General features: G+C 38.2%; 1 protein-coding gene across 4 annotated transcripts in view; it reads right to left on the bottom strand.

Annotated features, from left to right (window-relative positions):
* The window catches only part of pkd1a (polycystic kidney disease 1a), a 59756-nt gene that overhangs the window by 39776 nt on the left and 1850 nt on the right, over positions 1-18130 (bottom strand). For 3 of the 4 annotated variants that reach the window (XM_041229511.1, XM_041229513.1, XM_041229512.1), the window contains exons 2-7: positions 5544-5615; positions 5290-5358; positions 4104-4175; positions 3550-3719; positions 2153-2815; positions 1496-1673 (exon numbers count right to left, since the gene is read on the bottom strand). In XM_041229511.1, the coding sequence (XP_041085445.1) occupies positions 1496-1673; positions 2153-2815; positions 3550-3719; positions 4104-4175; positions 5290-5358; positions 5544-5615 (1224 nt within the window). The remainder of the gene's footprint in view (positions 1-1495; positions 1674-2152; positions 2816-3549; positions 3720-4103; positions 4176-5289; positions 5359-5543; positions 5616-18130) is intronic. The other variant, XM_041229514.1, reaches the window with a different exon arrangement.

Genomic DNA, 18130 nt, shown 5'->3' with positions numbered 1-18130 from the left:
TACTCTGCCATGAATCCCATTTTTGCCCAGTGTCTTTCTGGAGTCATGAACACTGACCTTAGCCAAGGTGAGAGAGGCCTGCAGCTCCCTGGATGTTGTTCTAGGGTTCTTTCTGAATTCCTGGATGATTTTACGCCTTGTTCTTGGATAGATTTTGGCAGGATGGCCACTCCTGGGAAGATTCACTAATGTCCCAAACTTTCTCCATTTGGACAATATGACTGTGGTTTGGTGGAGCACCAGAGCCTTAGAAATGGCTTTGTAAACCTTTCTAGACTGACAGGCATCAACAACTTTTTTTCCAGAGGTCTTCAGGAATTTCTTTTAATCGTTGCATGATGTGCCTCTAGAACCTGTGTGCTGACAACTTCACTCTGATGGTAAGGGCCAAAGTTAGTCAGATTTATATTGGGCAGGACTGGCCCAAATCAGGCCTGATTGTTAAGCAAAGTATTCAAACAGCTAACCCTAATTATCCCTTTAATTGGGCTGAGTTAACTAGGGGGGCAATTAACTTCCTTTTTCCTTGCACACCAAACAAATGACAGAAGCACCAAACTTTGGTGTAATTTTTCTCTCAGACTCCCTCTATATACTACTACAACCCATAAAAACATCTGACCATATTTAATGTGAAAAATGTGCAAAAATCAGACAGGGGGGAAATAATTTTTCACAACACTGTACTTAGTACTTCTAGTAATACATTTGACTAAATACATTAAGTACTTGGCAATTACTCTACAACATATGGACCTGCAATGCTAGAAAGCACCTTTTATTTACTCAAATTTCAGCTCAGTTTCTGAAGTTCCTTTTTTTTCCCCCCAATATTTCCAGGAAAAGAAAATAGACAATATTAAGAGGAAGTTTAAAAAAATCGACAACACATTCCCTAAACCTCTTTTTCAGTTTGATAACTTATTTACAAAATGACTTTTTGGAGTAATGCATTTCATTAATTCTTTAAATCACTTTTAAGTGTTTGGATACTGGCACTAAAGAAGGTATAAAACAATACACATTAAAAGCCCAAACCGTATAAACAGAATCTGTTTTTATAAGAGGGGTTCTCTACTTCACTTGTGGGTGACGTGACAGCTTCAAACTTTTTAAACCCAACCTCTTAAAAAGCGCTTGTGTTTTCCACAGACAGGCTGCCCAGAGAAACAGACAGCCATTTCCTCCTCACTGAAAAGGAGGGAAGAATTCCACATGGCTACAATCCCCCTTTTTATGTTTCTAAGCTTAACTAGTAATGACTACTTTTTTTTTGTAAAAGGAGAAATACAGATGGCCAATAGCACCATTTATCGAATATTCAGAATACAAATTTCTAACACATTTTTAATATCAGTGTGGAAATTAACATCAACTAAAACAGGCTGTTGTGTGGCTGTGCTAAAACACATCACCCAAGTACAAATCGAATGGTAAACCGCCAAACGTTTCTAGAAATCCCTTCTGTATGTACACGTCTGGTTTATCTACTTACTTTCCTATGAGGGTTATCAGCAAATTCTTAACGTCTTGGTTGGTCACTGTAGCCAGGTCACCATTGCCATGCGACGCACAAAACTGTCGCGCTTCCTGCCACGTAGAATTGCTTCTGATCAACTGGTAACAGCGGAGGCTTCCAATATGCAACAGCCCATCAGAGGGACAAAATGGGGCTGCCAGGGGAAAGAAATGACAATACCGGAGGTGGCTTTTAAAAACACAATAATAATAATAATACAGTACACTACCGTGGTGCCAAGAACCTGGCATAACCTCTGCATTCTAGAGAGGGCTGAGAGCACAGCCCACACCTTATTCTTAGTCTGTCCTAATAAATCAATATTAACTGGCCTTGCACCTCACGAAGGATGCTACAGTAAGCCAGGTGGTAGTGTAAACATTATGTGGTGTGGCTAAACTGCTGCTTACTACATACAGCACGGTAGGAAAACTGCATATACTATTCCTGACATACTAACGGGTGTGAAAAAGCTTCTAGTTTGTTTAGTAGTTTATAGTCATCCAAAGATCATTTTTATGCTTTAACCCTGGAAAATAAAACACATTTGAAATTACTACGGCACTTTATTAAACGGTAGCCATGTTTTTTACTCCCTTCTCCACAGTCTGACAATTTTTAGAAAAAACGTACCTTTGCCTATTTCGCCACTTTCCGACACAATATTCCAATCAACAGTTCCATTTGTTCCATCCCATTCTGCGATACCGATATCGATGCTGTCGTTAGCTGTAACTGCAGCAGGGCATTTGAGCTCCAGCCTTGGAGGAATGATGACATTGACTTCGGTCTGAATGGATGTGACATCCGCCCCTGCAAATAGGGTAACGTTAACCCTGTACTTCCCAGGGATGGCGTACTTGTGAGATGCTGAGGATTTGGTTGTGTTCAGCAAAGGTGTCTGATCTCCAAAGTCCCATAATAAAGTGCTTACAGAAACAGAAATACTGATATTTAGCTTAGCCTCTTCGTGGATGCTGAAAGTGCCGAGTTGCGTAAAATATGCTGTGAACTCCACGATGAAGGCTTGCTGTGCGACAGTCCAGCGGCAGTCCCTCATGACCAGGTGGTTTGAACAAGCAGCTGAACACTGGGATTCGCTGATTAGGTTGGGTTCAAAGTTCGTGCCACACAGACATTCGTTTTTCGTGCCCAGGCCTCCGTATGGCTGGTGTGTGCTGAAGCAAAGTGCATTGCAGGAGTTTCTCGTGAAATTCCCAGGTGTTAATGATGAAAATATTACCAGTTCTTTCCTCCCTGTGTGTTTGTCTAACAAACAGGCTGCATAGCTAAGCCCTGGAGACAGAGAAAGATATGTTTAAAAAACAAAAAGGATCTGACCAAACTAATCCTGGACTTATGTAAGATAGTCCAATAGTGCAAATCAGGATCTGTTAAACCAGCCATAAAAGCATACATTTTGTATCAGATCGTAAGAGTGGAGTTTATGAACGATGACCCAATACTACCCAACAGTATCTAATGCTCTCTCCCACTGAGGTATAGTTTAGACAGACCCGTCATAGCGTCAATGTATAGCAGAATGAGGAAGCCGCTTAATATGTTGCTCCACGGTCCAGTTCAGGTCAAGACTGGGTCAGAACGAAGATGCTACTATTCCCCACATATTTCAAGTGTATTCAGTCTGTTTTAAACGGAAGGATTGCTGTAAGGGTACTTGAGCCATACTGGCCCGCCATTCATTTTACCTTGGCATCCACAGCAAAGGCTCACAACTATTTTATACTCGCTATGATTTGATGATTTGACATTCCGTCTCAATATTCAGTATTATGACACCGCTATGCAGTTCAGATGTTTTCTGGATGTCTCTGCTAACACTTTACAATAAGTAGCAGTTTGTATGAAGAGGTGGAATAAGGCAGTTGATTGTTGGTTAACTGGTCAGAGGCTATTTCTACTGAAATAATGAACTGATTGATAGGAAAAGCTGTCTGGTCTAGGTGGAGGAGCAGGTTAATTCCATCACATGCCTCTGCACCTTGGGTCTGAGTGAGTTTAACACTTACCACATGTAATACTGGAGACATTAACACTTAACAGAGGCAGGTTTTCTACTTCAGGAGGTTTGGCACATTTTGTGGACTGGGCATGATGGACAACAACCCCTTGCTCTGCAATCCAACTAATTAACTGGAGGAGTTTGCAATCACAAACAAACGGATTCAAACTCAAGTTTCTGAAAAACAAAGCAAAAAAAAACAACAAAAAAAAAACAACCAAAGAGAGTCAGTCATCAGTCAGTATAAGGACTGCATTATAAAAGAAGCTTTGTGGTTCATTGTGTGTCCATGTGAGTTTCAGTGTTTGCGAACATGCTTGCGAACAGAGGGCCTTTACTGAATGACCTCATGCAATTTGCAAGGGATGTGCCTCCGTTCTTAAAGCATTACAAGGGACGACACTAAACATAGACAGGTAGGTGCTGAAAAACTGGATACATAGCAGATTGTGCTGCGGGGTGATAGAAAAATTCAATAACAGCAATGTCCTGTGCTCAGAACTGCTAAAAACCTACTCCCATGACGGTTTATAAAGGAAACTTACGTACACAAATACTTACATTTCACTTAAATTAAATAAATTATGAAACATTCCTTCTTCTAATGTAGAAATCTGGTTGTTGCTTAAATCTCTGTGACAGAAAAAAAAGAAGAAAATACATCTTTGAAATGATTACATATTTGCGTTTTCTTCAGTCAAATTCACTAGTCTAGAAAGCAATGCAGAAACCAGATGGATTACCTTTGTACTATATGAGCCTGGGTTGCTGTAACTGTTAAACTGAAAAAATGTATCCCCTGTCTGTGCCCCACATTGATGTAATCAGCTAATTCTTTGTGTGAACTACCTGGAGGGTCGCCAAATTAATCAACCATCGTTTTATATGCTCCAATGCATTTACACTTAAACTTGTGGGCAATCAGCAAAAGACCTAAAACCGGAGAATAATATAATTGATGCAGTAAGATTGGGACAGGTCATAATACCGGATTTAATACCGTACTTGTTCCTGTGGTGCAGTGCTTTTAATTCATTTGTAATTGCTGCTGTCCAGTTTAACTTCTCTGCTTATCTTGCAGTCTGCTATATAATCTTAAAGTAGTTAATTCCTTTACTTTGTGTGTTTGTGCCTTTAGTACTCAGGAATGTGAGGGACAAAGACACCGGCTACAGTCAGCAGGCTCTATAGGGGCTTCCCCTGTCAGTCCTGCAAGTGCACCTGTGCTGTAGTACTGTAATAATTGCCTGGTGGGTTTGGGATGTGGACTGCATGAACTAGAGATGAGACCACTAACTTTATTTAATTTTATCTCACACACTGTGCTGATGACAAAAGCACAGGGCCCAGTTCAATGCACTAAATTATACATCCTTATACAAGCAGCTTATAGTAAGAGACGCAGGCATCAGATGTAATTCACATAACCAAAACTTGGCTATGAACAAGTAACATCCAGTAAAACCTGCCCAGTCGCTTGGGACCGGAAAATTGTGCCGGATTAGACTGCGCGCTGTATTACAGAGTTACTGCAAAAATAATAATATTTTTTAACGTACATTGATTTTCCTTTTAAAAGAACTCAGCCTCTCGGGAGCAACACATATTCAGTGTCGAATGAATTCCTTCCCGAATGGAAGCACAGCATTGAAAACAACGTCACGGACATGCAAGTTTTTATGAACTACAGCAATCTATTAAATATGTGATTATTAAAAGCCATGAAATGTAATGTAGACACACTTACAATATGGATAATATTCCACAAGAGAAGATTCCATGAGGAAGAACACTTATATTGTTACCTTGAAGATATCTGGATGGAGTAGAAAACACTAAAGGCTCAATCACATTTATACATTACAGACACTGTTCATGTGAACTGTTTAACACAGTAAAGTTTTATTCCCCATGCTTAACGCCATGTCAACCAGGGGATACAAATATTGAAGTAGACTTTTTTTTTTTTTACAGTATCATACAAAAAAGGCAAATACTTACAATTCCTTCAAGGAAGTCAAACGCTGAAAGAGACTGGCATCGATCGAGGAGAAACGATTCTGTGAAAGGTCTCTATAAAAAGGAAATTAAAGACTGCTGTTTATATGTAAAAGGGATGTTTAGCTTGTTAGTGTGCTGGTCCCCAGAATGATGATTAGTTACAAATTATACCAAAACACTTTTCCATTTTCAACACGGTTTTAGTGATTGAAAGGTTATTTTATTAATACAGAAGGAAAAGGAAGTCTCCCAAGCAGTGCGCAGGGGACTGACAGTGTTAGCAGTGTAATGGGTTAGGGGCGGTCATGTTTCTGTTTTTGATACAATGTTGTGATGCATCAAGTGTCCTCTCTTTCAATAGTCTTCTAAGGTTTCATTAACAATGTTTGCAGTAGCTTAGGGCCACAAACAAAAGGCATTCCCCTGCAATTATCACTCAATTGTACTCAAACCTCTAGGCACTTGTTGTACAATGAGCAGCAGACCCCTGTCAAATTGTTTAATGGAAACTCTTTCAAATCACTGGCACCAGACAAGTGTCACAGATAATATTTCCTCCTCAAAGCTCCATTAAAAAGCAAATTCAGTGAGATTTAAACGTGCAGTCATTTTTGTTTTGTTAATTCCCCTTTTTTTGTCCCAGAAATTGCTTTTAGTATCCATTGCCCAGTACTATATGTGGAGTACATACGCTTGTGTGAATTACTTACAAGAATGCATGTACGGGAGATGTGAATATAAAGCCTCTGGTATCTCAACCAAGCATGACACATGGAATGAACAAATGTATACAGAAGGGAAAATACTTTCTAATACTACTTATACAAATATTTGAGGTCACATTTAAAACACACTCTCCAGGGCATGTTTCATTTGAACAAACTCTGGTGCATGAATTACTTTTCAACTGGCAACAAGGACATTCATTTGAATATACCTTTCACCATTAAAACAGTACAATGAACACATGATCTAATGAGGGGAGACGTCCAACTTTTCAAACTTCTTTACACAAGAAAAAACCCTAACTTTGATTGACAAATACTTACAACCCCCTCTCCTCACCACAATGTATCCGTTAACAAAAATATCTTAAAAGCATACACAACATTCACAAGGTCAATCAAGTGACAGCCATTTCAACTCTCTGAGTGATACTATCCTGAACACGTCCCTCTTCTCTGCCAACAATGATGTCATTTTCCCCATTCTCCAATCCACTGGTTTACCCAACCAACATCTGAGCTTTGAAAGAAAGCTAGGAAAAAAACATCATCTGTCATGCAGAGTCTGTCATAGCATGGGCGTCTGCCAGAATTATAATGGGAAAATCCCCCAGCAGTGTAGCTAGAATCTTCGCTCCCAATTCATAAGAACAAGGCCTACATTATTCATTAGAAATGTTGCTGCATTTGAAAGCATGTGAACAGTTTCTAAATCATGTAGACCTTAAAAAAAAAAAAAAAACTGTTTACACTTCAAGCACATCAGATACTACAAACTAGGTTTTCGGAAAGTGCAGGACTATTTCTATGCACAGAAACAGACATAGCAATCTTGGGAGGCGCATACATGATAACACAGTTTCTGTTGCAGTAATGCAGTCTAATACATAAATCGCAAAAGGAGAAAATACATATCTCATCATAAGAAACTTGCATTTCAAAACTATTCCTTTTGTTTATGGTATATTTTACCAAAAATGTAACAAAATATGTGCAGAGACAACATTACATAACAAAAAATACAGAATCAACTATCAAACATAAATTACAAAAAAATTACATAACATGAATGGCCTGCATTGTAGTTTTAAAATAAATAAAATGTGGTACAGGAGAATGAAGGAAAATAAATGGATAGACTCAATACCATGACGCCTGAAGGTTTAATTAAAAAGGAATACTTGATTGTTACACCATTAACTATGTAGTAAATTACATCACAAACACATTAATAGATTTAATTAGAAATAAGTTAGTGTAGTTGCTATGGCATCAAAAGCCTTTAACTACCTCCACTGTTTGTTTTCAAAACACTTTCCCCTGTTAAACACAGTGAAACATTGGGAAGTTGGTTCTTGCACACAGTATAAAAAAACAAGAGGGATTTTCAGCTTTAGCATCTCTTCTACCAAAAAAAAAAACAACACTAAAGAAGTGCTATTAAGGACTATAACTTGGTTCTCCATATAAGCGGGTGTGTACTGAAGTTCTGTGTGTGAGAAAAGTTGGCTTGAAATCCCCAAAAGGAAACATCTGTACATTCCAGCCCCATTCGGTAACAGGAGTGAGGCTCATTTTAAAAGTGAACCACTACAGCCTCCAACGCTGGGATTCAGTTACTGGCAAGCTTTGGTGGAAAAGTCGTGGTAAAGTCATTAATATGCTGGGAATTGGCCACCACTATCCTCCAATTAATCATTAAAAGCATCTTAACAACACATCGCCATCTTATGTAATTTTAATCCATCAAGTTACACAAGCAAGGGGAGCCAGTAATTTGCTAATGCCTAATTTTATCGTTTTTCTGGTTTGTATGACATAAATGTAGCCATGAGTGTTGGGAGACATCCAGCTTTGACAATCCGTCTCGCATCGTAATTGATTTGCAATTCACAAATTGTCAGACCATAACATAAATCATACTTAACTGGTTTATATTATAATGAACCTGAGATTCATACCCATCCTGCAAGCTAGGTAAGAATGACATCACAATTAACATTTGAAATACATTCTGTCTCCCTCAAGTAGGCTCAGCAGTGTTTGTGTCTCCCTCGAGCAGGCTCAGCAGTGTTTGTGTCTCCCTCGAGTAGGCTCAGCAGTGTTTGTGTCTCCCTCGAGTAGGCTCAGCAGTGTTTGTTTGTGTCTCCCTCGAGCAGGCTCAGCAGTGTTTGTGTCTCCCTCGAGTAGGCTCAGCAGTGTTTGTGTCTCCCTCGAGTAGGCTCAGCAGTGTTTGTGTCTCCCTCGAGTAGGCTCAGCAGTGTTTGTGTCTCCCTCGAGTAGGCTCAGCAGTGTTTGTGTCTCCCTCGAGCAGGCTCAGCAGTGTTTGTGTCTCCCTCGAGTAGGCTCAGCAGTGTTTGTTTGTGTCTCCCTCGAGTAGGCTCAGCAGTGTTTGTTTGTGTCTCCCTCGAGTAGGCTCAGCATTGTTTGTTTGTGTCTCCCTCGAGTAGGCTCAGCAGTTTGTTTGTGTCTCCCTCGAGTAGGCTCAGCAGTGTTTGTGTCTCCCTCGAGTAGGCTCAGCAGTGTTTGTGTCTCCCTCGAGTAGGCTCAGCAGTGTCAGCAGTGTTTGTGTCTCCCTCGAGTAGGCTCAGCAGTGTTTGTGTCTCCCTCGAGTAGGCTCAGCAGTGTTTGTGTCTCCCTCGAGTAGGCTCAGCAGTGTTTGTGTCTCCCTCGAGTAGGCTCAGCAGTGTTTGTGTCTCCCTCGAGTAGGCTCAGCAGTGTTTGTGTCTCCCTCGAGTAGGCTCAGCAGTGTTTGTGTCTCCCTCGAGCAGGCTCAGCAGTGTTTGTGTCTCCCTCGAGTAGGCTCAGCAGTGTTTGTGTCTCCCTCGAGTAGGCTCAGCAGTGTTTGTGTCTCCCTCGAGTAGGCTCAGCAGTGTTTGTGTCTCCCTCGAGTAGGCTCAGCAGTGTTTGTGTCTCCCTCGTCGAGTAGGCTCAGCAGTGTTTGTGTCTCCCTCGAGTAGGCTCAGCAGTGTTTGTGTCTCCCTCGAGTAGGCTCAGCAGTGTTTGTTTGTGTCTCCCTCGAGCAGGCTCAGCAGTGTTTGTGTCTCCCTCGAGTAGGCTCAGCAGTGTTTGTGTCTCCCTCGAGTAGGCTCTCTCCCTCGAGCAGTGGCTCAGCAGTGTTTGTGTCTCCCTCGAGCAGGCTCAGCAGTGTTTGTGTCTCCCTCGAGTAGGCTCAGCAGTGTTTGTGTCTCTGTCGAGTAGGCTTTATTTGATGCAGATTTTTTTTTTCACTATACAATTTGGAAGTTGTGGTGGCTATGTGTTACAAGGAATCTGAAATAAAACACTATTTAAAACAGACACCAGTGCAAGGCTTTATAACTTTGAAAGACATATAAAGAGTACTTTAAATTTTGCGTACAGAAAAGAAATGTATTACATTTTACAAACATTCTTCATTAGTGTCTTCACAGTACAGGATGAGCGAGAGTTTTTTCGAGGGGCTAGAGGTAGGGGCGTTAGCTCAACAGAACTTCAAACTGTAATTTAGAGTCTTCCCTATTTTTTTCCATCCATCCGACCCTGGTGAGCTCAATGCCTGAGATTAATGATTGCGGTATAAACATTTGCCAGTCATAAAAAAATAATAAAATCTTTTTATAGAAAAGGCTAGGCTTGCCAAAAAATAACAGCCAGCTTGAACTGCACGGGCAACTGTGTGCTCAAGTTCTTCACCAATATGCTAGAGCTCCACTGTGAGCAAGTTATGGTGAACCATGTTGACACCTTCCTGGCACCTAATCTCTTCACTGCTTTAACTTCAGTTAGACCATGAGACCTACAACACAGCAGGTTGTGCAGTGTTGCAACTGGGAAGCAATAAAGTTCAGAATAAATATTCCAGCACCCTGTCCTGGAATTCAGAACAAAGCATCAATTACAAGCTGTATATTACTTACTGAGGAAGCAGACCCTCAATTAAATAAATAGTTCCTCCCCTATATCCAAATGATCAATTACTGATGTAAACCTACAGACTCGGGTAATATTCATTCTTTCATTCTCAGCTCAGAGCAGTTGTAGCAAGGGCCTGATTGTTGAAATTCCTGGGACCAGTTGATTTCATTAATACAACTTCACAAACCCAGGACTGGGGTACACAAGCACAGTTGCTGAAGGTTGTTCATTCTAATTGATTTAGTACACCTGGGGTTGTCGCAGGCTATCTTGGTCCCAACTATAAACATGACTGCTTTCTTTCGTAGATTCAGACCTTTTCAAAACATAGTGATTATAACTGTTGGCAGCCTTCCAAGCAAAGTGACACAACTAAAGAAGTAATGAATCAATGCTGCCGATCAATCGCATACAGTCCTGGCCAAGAAAAACAAGCTTGCTGTTTCCTGAAAGCTACAAGTGTAGGAGCGCAAGGTCACAAATGAAGTGACACACCCACACAACCTCATTCTGCCCTGCTGGCATAAATAGAAAATTCACAATCTAAGAATACACTGTTTAACTTAAAAATCACAAGGGACCACCTATTTTTATCCAGTTAAAAAGAAATGGAGGTTATGCCGAAAGTTTAAACTTAACTATATGATATGCCAGTGCTGACTTGTTCAATTTATAATAACAAGTCACTGCTCTTATTCGAGTCCCTGCAAGAGACACTTTTAAAGCATATGGTTTTATTTAATAAAGAGAAGGAAAAAAAATGAACCATATGATTTGGAAACTCCTTATAAGGGAAGTCTGCTGCCACTTACTCTGATTTCAGAACCTACTCTTCCCCTACCCGCTATTACATCTTCCCCTACCCGCTATTACATCTTCCCCTACTCGCTATTACATCTTCCCCTACCCGCTATTACATCTTCCCCTGCATTCAATGTTCTACAAATGTATCATGAAATGATACTGTAAGATACTGTATAGTATGCAGTTTGCCGTGAAAGCACTGTTCAGACTATAGGGTTTGATTTTGGTGGACTTTAACGTACCTTACATTATTTGCTAGTTGCCAAGTACCTTGCTTATAAACTTGTTCTTCCCATGGTGGGATTTTCACACTGTTTAGTTACATGCTGACTATCTACTAAAATAAATGAATGCATTATTTCATAAAGCAATTTGGCAGGGGGAAGGAGAATTTCCTCATACAAAATGCCTGTGTGTCTCTTAGCATTCGCGCACCTTGCCTCCACTACAGTAACACAGCTGTGCTTAACTTAACCACCATGGCAACACAACAGCCAGCCATAGCAGTTGGTTGAAACATTAACACTCTATTTTAAAAAATTTAGAAACTTTCTTTAAAAAGAAAAAAAAAAAAAAAAGATTTTTGTTTCCACTGAGTTCAACCAAAGTAGCTTAAAGGGTTATATACAGTAATGTATTCCATAGGTACACATGTGAACACAGGTAACTTTATAAAATATAGTTTACAAACAACTAGTAATCTAGCCAAATGCTATATTATTAACAGGAGCTGCTTAGTTAGATGCAAGGTTATGCTCATTAGGACATATTTACTTAATAAAGCAACTGTATTCTGCAAACCAGCTGCAGAGAGGAGATCAGTGTTTTAAGAGCCGACCCAGCTCAATTAATGCATACCAATAATGTTTTAAATACTCACTAAGGTGTCAACACAATTGGAAAGCACTGCAGATGTCTGCAAACATTTCATACAACTGCACAGCCTATACCAGTCAATACTGCAAGAAGCATCACCTGCATTTGTGTTTGTTTGTTGACTTGTTATAACTCTCGCGGTTACACAAGGCTAAAGCCATTGTTCTTTAAAAGGAGGTGAGGGGTCTTAGCTCCAAGTGCTCCTCAGTGATGGCAAAAGCATCAGACATCCCGAGAACAAGGAAACTATGCATCTTTAAAAGTGAACGGCATGGCTTGTTTGATTTGAGTGCAGCCTGGGGAATGTGGAGGTCACTGCTTGTACAATGTGAATTTACCAGGAAGTTGAATATTTACATTGTTGCTGTTTGCAGCTTTGCTTCACTTACATTCTGCTCTCTCAGGCCGTCAAAGATATTACAAACCCAGATGATTAGACAATGGGAGTGTACCCAGCTGCATTATATGAGAGATGTTAAATAGCTTCAAGAGACATGATCTCATTTTTTTTTATTACCGTTCCCTTACCGCTTTAGGATTTTTGCAATCATTCTGAATAGGAGTGTGTGTGTGTGTGTGTGTGTGTGTATATATATATATATATATATATATATATATATATATATATATATATATATATATATATATATATATCTAATATCTTTATCATTATTTAATTTGTTTTCACAGCTGAGCTGAGCAGATGTTCAGTTCTGACTGCCTTTCTCAGTCATTTCCTTGTTCCTAATAAGTCACCATTCACATAAACTGCAGCAAGATCAACAACACTGTCTGTGTAGTATCATCTGAGCCAGTGCCATTTAGCATGGGACTACTGCATACTGACAGCAAGAAACAGAGAAGAAATGTAAAGAAGGAAGAAGAACTTGATTCACAACAGCTGTGCTATACGTGGTGCTAGTATATGGACATGTGTGAGAAGGCACAGTATAATGCAACACATTACACATTAACAATATACATGACAGTATAATTACAGTTTCACGCACCTGCTGTCATACAGTATAAATGTGCATACACTGTAAAAACTAAGAGACACTAATAGCCATAACAGTGTACTACATCCATAATTGTTACTCATCCAAGTATGCAGCACAAATATCCTTTTTAAAGTTTCATGCTACAGTTTAAAAAATGCACTGTATCCTTTCAGTAGGACGTTTACCAAGAAGCATTGATTGCTTCAGTAAAAGTCAATAAGAGCTGCAATTTGAGTTCCTACTGAATGCAATTAATTATGAATTCCCACGCTTGCTGTGAAGCGAGACCCATACACTGTATTTCAAACAGCTTTAAATAAATATCTGTGAAATCTCTCTAAACATTACACGGAGCACTGCTGGGAGAGTTCACTCAGCTTTGTAAGTTTGTTAATATTTAAACAATGTGAAAAACAATTTGTAAACAATGTGTAAACCTCGAACAAAAAAAACAAAAACAAAAAAGTACTTTTTTTAAAAAACTACTTTTCTGAAACAAGTCTCACAAAACAGTTGGTTAAAATGTACTGCCATGATACTGTCAAAAGCTAGGACTGTTTGTTATGCATTTGGTTGTTCTGCAACTAGGACCACAGACCTAAACAAACAGCACAACTCAGTTTCTACCTCTTTTTTGTTTGAAAATATCTTGCATAATCGTCCTCCGTTGTGGATTACCTGACATCAAGGGTTTTGCATACAAGTGGGGTGTTTTGTTTCTAGTGGCAATTAGTTTATATCGAAATTGAGATTCATACATCTGTATACATACCAAATACAGTAGCTTAAACAGTTAAGACTACAACTTCAAATACCATTATAATTGTAATATGTTGCTTCAATACTGACTTCTTATCATTTTTAAATATGTCTAGCTGGCTTTTCACAATTGCTGAGCAGAGTTCCTCTATATATTCTATTATATAACTATATTGTAGGCAAAGTAGGCAACTCTGGAATGAGGAAGTTAAGCAGTTCAATTTCTCCATGCAAGTTTAAAGTCAGGTAAAGATCGATATAGAGAAAAAATGAAAATAACTTCACTGAAATAGCAAAACTCCGAACCCACTCAGAAGTAAGAAAAGTGTACAAAAAAAAAAAAAAACAACCCAGCAACAATGTGACATTTGAAGATACCTTTGCCTTATGAAAAAAAATAACCTTCATCGAAACTAAAGCCTTGACGTCTTTGCATTTCTTTCATGCATGATTTGTTACCAAGAAACATCATCCAATAAACCAATTACAGCAGTGGCAAAAGACCATAATTAGACTAAAAACAAGTTCTGCCCACTGTTAATGAACAAGCTACCTTAATAAATCAGGGGCAGATCAGGAAGCCCCAGAGAACAAGCTTAAAAGGCAACAAATCAAATCAAGGACCTTATAAAATGCATACACATACCTGCTGACCTCACTGCCCATTCCTGTGGGCCAGTAGTGACTTATGCCTCTTCTGCAGCATTTTGCTTTGTTTCCAAACATATTCATATTTTCAATTTAAAACATTGTCATAAGGCTGGGCTGAGAATGTTGTAGTAGGCCTACGGAACCGGTCACAACATCGATCTGCTATGAATAGGATGATAGCCCTCGATATTGTTGATTACAGTCACAGCACTTAAGCAACGAAGCATGCGCTCAGGAATAAACGTGGAGCAAACGCTGACTTGAAATCGAGAACGGAGAGGTACAGTGTGTGTTAATGCAGCAGTTCATGTTTTTATGGATCCCATATTGTGTTCTCTCAAAGTACCACCATCCTAAAAAAAAAAAATAATAATAATAATAAACCACTGTATTTTCAATGGGGATCGCTGTAACTAACACTAAGTTTCTTTAAATTAAACCATGAAATTAAACTCAAAACCATCTTTTGAAACAGTCAATAAAAGTAAATACCAAATTTAAGAACCACATGTTGTATTCCGTGAAATAAACACTTTTTAATTGGTTTATTGGGTTATAGTCAATTGCAACCAGAAATGTCTCCAGGACGCTAGGAGTGTATTATTAAAACCAAGGAAGCTACCTTGCGCTGACGGACAAATGGACATGATCAGCCCATAAGAGCCCATTTTTTTGAATGATGGCCCTAAAAATACAGATGAAAATTAAAACAATGCTGTTACTTTTTTTTTTTTTTTAAATAAACAATCAAAAAACATCTAATGATCATAAATACACTAACTTGACAACAATGCAAGGCCTAATGTACTAAGTGAGCCATTTACTTGTACTGTAACTTTCATCCTGTGAGATTCCAATTGAAACGGCTGTATAGACCCATTTATAGTGCAAAAAAAAGTCTGTTAGCCCAACAGTGAAAACTTTTTAATGCAACAGCAGTCGAGTTCAAGAATACTGGGTGTACTGCCAAAAACGGCCTATATAAATACCCTATTTTTAAAAATCTAGACCTCCAGTTCTCCATTTCCATTGGTGTGATTGTTACAAAGCGTTACCATAACAACCTACATAAAGAAAGTTAAGTCAGATTTTCCTATTTAAAAAAAGTCTGTTACCTTGGAGTTTAAAAGTGTCGTATCCAGCAGACATCCTATTAACCTGTATATTTACTGCAGAATACATCTTTTACGCATTTGTAATTTCATAAGAAAATTGATCATACACTGTTCCCGTTTTATAGTTTTGCATTCTGCAAGGCTACAGTATCTCAAATTAGATCTTCTCTGGAATAAGCCTTGATCGTGGTTAAACAACATTATAGAGCTTTCTCATTGGCAGTTAAACTTTTAATTGCAGGTCTGCATAATAATGACTATCAACTTCTGTAAGTTACCAAGCATGACTTGGCAACTAAAAAATAAAAACTCTTTATCTCTATGTCTAGTAACCCACATGGCATTAATGCGACATGCTAAATTAATAATCCAATGTCATAAAATTACACAAGCCAACAGATTTCAATAGGTAAGAGCTCCAGAAAATATTGTAAAAAGAAGAGGCCGTCATTTTTAGGTGGATATTTAATGTTTACACTAATTAACAATTCAATAAAATACAGTAATACTGTACATAGAACCATTTTTATAATTAGGACATTGTATGGGCACTATGCCATTAAATAAAGTTACAAAGAGCCACTGTTTACTGAAACTCATCCATAACTTTAAACACTCAATGATATATAAAACACTAAAAAGAAAAGATTTCAGAGCTACTTGGAGCATTTTACAGCAATGGGCAATAGCCCGTACCCCTGCACTGCATCAGCCTCCTGTCGGTGAATTTCCCAGGATTACTGCTAAAAACAGATGGTTAATACAATCCTAGTGGATTGCCTGGTTCTGTAAAATGCTCCAAAAATAATCTAGCCATAGCTCGTCCCAGATGAGGTGCAGGTAGATCAAACAAACTGCTGTTGTTAGTATTTCAGTCCCAAAACAACATTAGGTATTGTAAAAGAAATGTCCATCCCTGCTATACGGCAATGTTTTTTTTAGTTTTTAGTTTTTTACAATTACTGTCAGAATTTCTAATACTTCCTTAATTGCAAAACAAAAATCTGCAGTGTTTTTAGACGCTAGTATTTTTCATGTGAGAACAGTGTGTCTTAACTTTTATTTTAAAAATACCCTCTGTGATTACTGGTACTTGCATGTGCCTTACTGCACTTTGCATTAGCCTCTGCCGGTTCAGTGTGAGATTCCTTGATCTTCAGAGTATCTTATAAAACTGAGTAAAGCAGCAAGTTACAGCACCATACAGATTCACACACAACACAATTCCCAAACTCTACAGTATGGAAATCAGTCACCAAATAACTTTAGAGATACAACTGCCATGGTGTTAATCATTGTCTTCATGTAACTCTTGCAAAAATAAACTTTGCAGGTGGTACAATTGTCCCAATTTACAATAAACTAAAAAAAAGTTTGGTAAAAGAGCTGCATGGAGTTTCCCCTGATGAGGGACAGAAGCCCTAAACACTCTGCCTATTATCCAGTAACCTAACAAGCAACCCAGCTGTACAGTTGTCCTATGTCTGTGTTCATTCACAGCCCACTGCCTAACTCCACTGCTGAACTTAAATTCCAAAACAAAATGAAACCAACAGCCCTGTGGCTAAGGGGGTTTGAAGTACTGAAATGCAACATGGAGCACAGCAATTTAAAAAAAAAAGAATAGCTTTCACATAGTACATTCTGTTCATCACATGCATTACTGCTGTGAATCAACTAAGAACACCCAAAAGACATTCCACAATTGAAATACAACATTTAACAGTTGACTGAGGACAGGTGATATTGCTTGATAAACCCTATAGTCTATGGCAAGCCAAATTATCATTTAGAAAATATCTCAAATTGCATTTTAAGATATCATATACTTACCTTAATTTCACTTTGAGATATCTAAAAATGATTTGAAATAAAGATATCTAAAATTGATTTATCTTTAAATAATATATACAGATATCTTGAAATAGCTGTTCGTTTAGAGATATATCTAAATCATTTAGCGATATCTCTAAATGAACAGGAAGTCATTTCAATATATCTCAAAATGACTTCCTGTGAACATTATGTTTTGAATGGACTTCCTGTCCATTTAGCCATATCTCTTTATGAACAGGAAATCATTTCAAGATATCTTAAAACTATTGGCTGATATCTCTAAATGAACAGGAAGTTATTTTGAAGTATCTTAAAATGACCTGAAGATATCTGAAAATGCATTTTAGATATCTCATTTAAAGCTTCATTTACATATATCTGGAAATCATTTTGAGATATCTCTAAATGTATTTTAGATCTCTTAAAATGATTTAGAAATATCTTTAAATATTTACAGACATCTATACATTAATTTGCAACATCTCTAAATGAATTTGTCTTGCCTTAATATAGTCAAGCCTGACTTAATTGATAGAATGTAAACCGCCTTTGATAAATGTGTGCTACCCATGGTTATACACTGTGAGCTCGACGCATTTTCCAAAGCACCAAAACGTGTATCTAGCTTTTTAGAGTTATACGGTCAATATATAAAACATACTTAGTTTGATATATAAAACAGATGCATTTCAATTTAATTTTCTAAACGAAGCCTCGTATCTAAATTCTTAAACCCAATGTTAAAACAATTAACTGAAATTGTCTAAAAGGACGTCCACATCATAATGTGGAACATTCGTGTACATGTATGTCGTGTAATTCTGCAAACATTGTAGCTTGAGCCAAAACACACTGAAATGTAGTGAAATACATCGTTTCTTGTGACCAACATTATATTTAAAAATATTTATAAATATTGCAGA

Source organism: Polyodon spathula, chromosome 26 (assembly GCF_017654505.1).
Source record: "Polyodon spathula isolate WHYD16114869_AA chromosome 26, ASM1765450v1, whole genome shotgun sequence".
Classification (NCBI taxonomy): Eukaryota; Metazoa; Chordata; class Actinopteri; order Acipenseriformes; family Polyodontidae; genus Polyodon; species Polyodon spathula.
The sequence above is the reverse complement of the archived record's forward strand: the minus strand, read 5'-3'. Positions and strand labels throughout refer to the sequence as shown.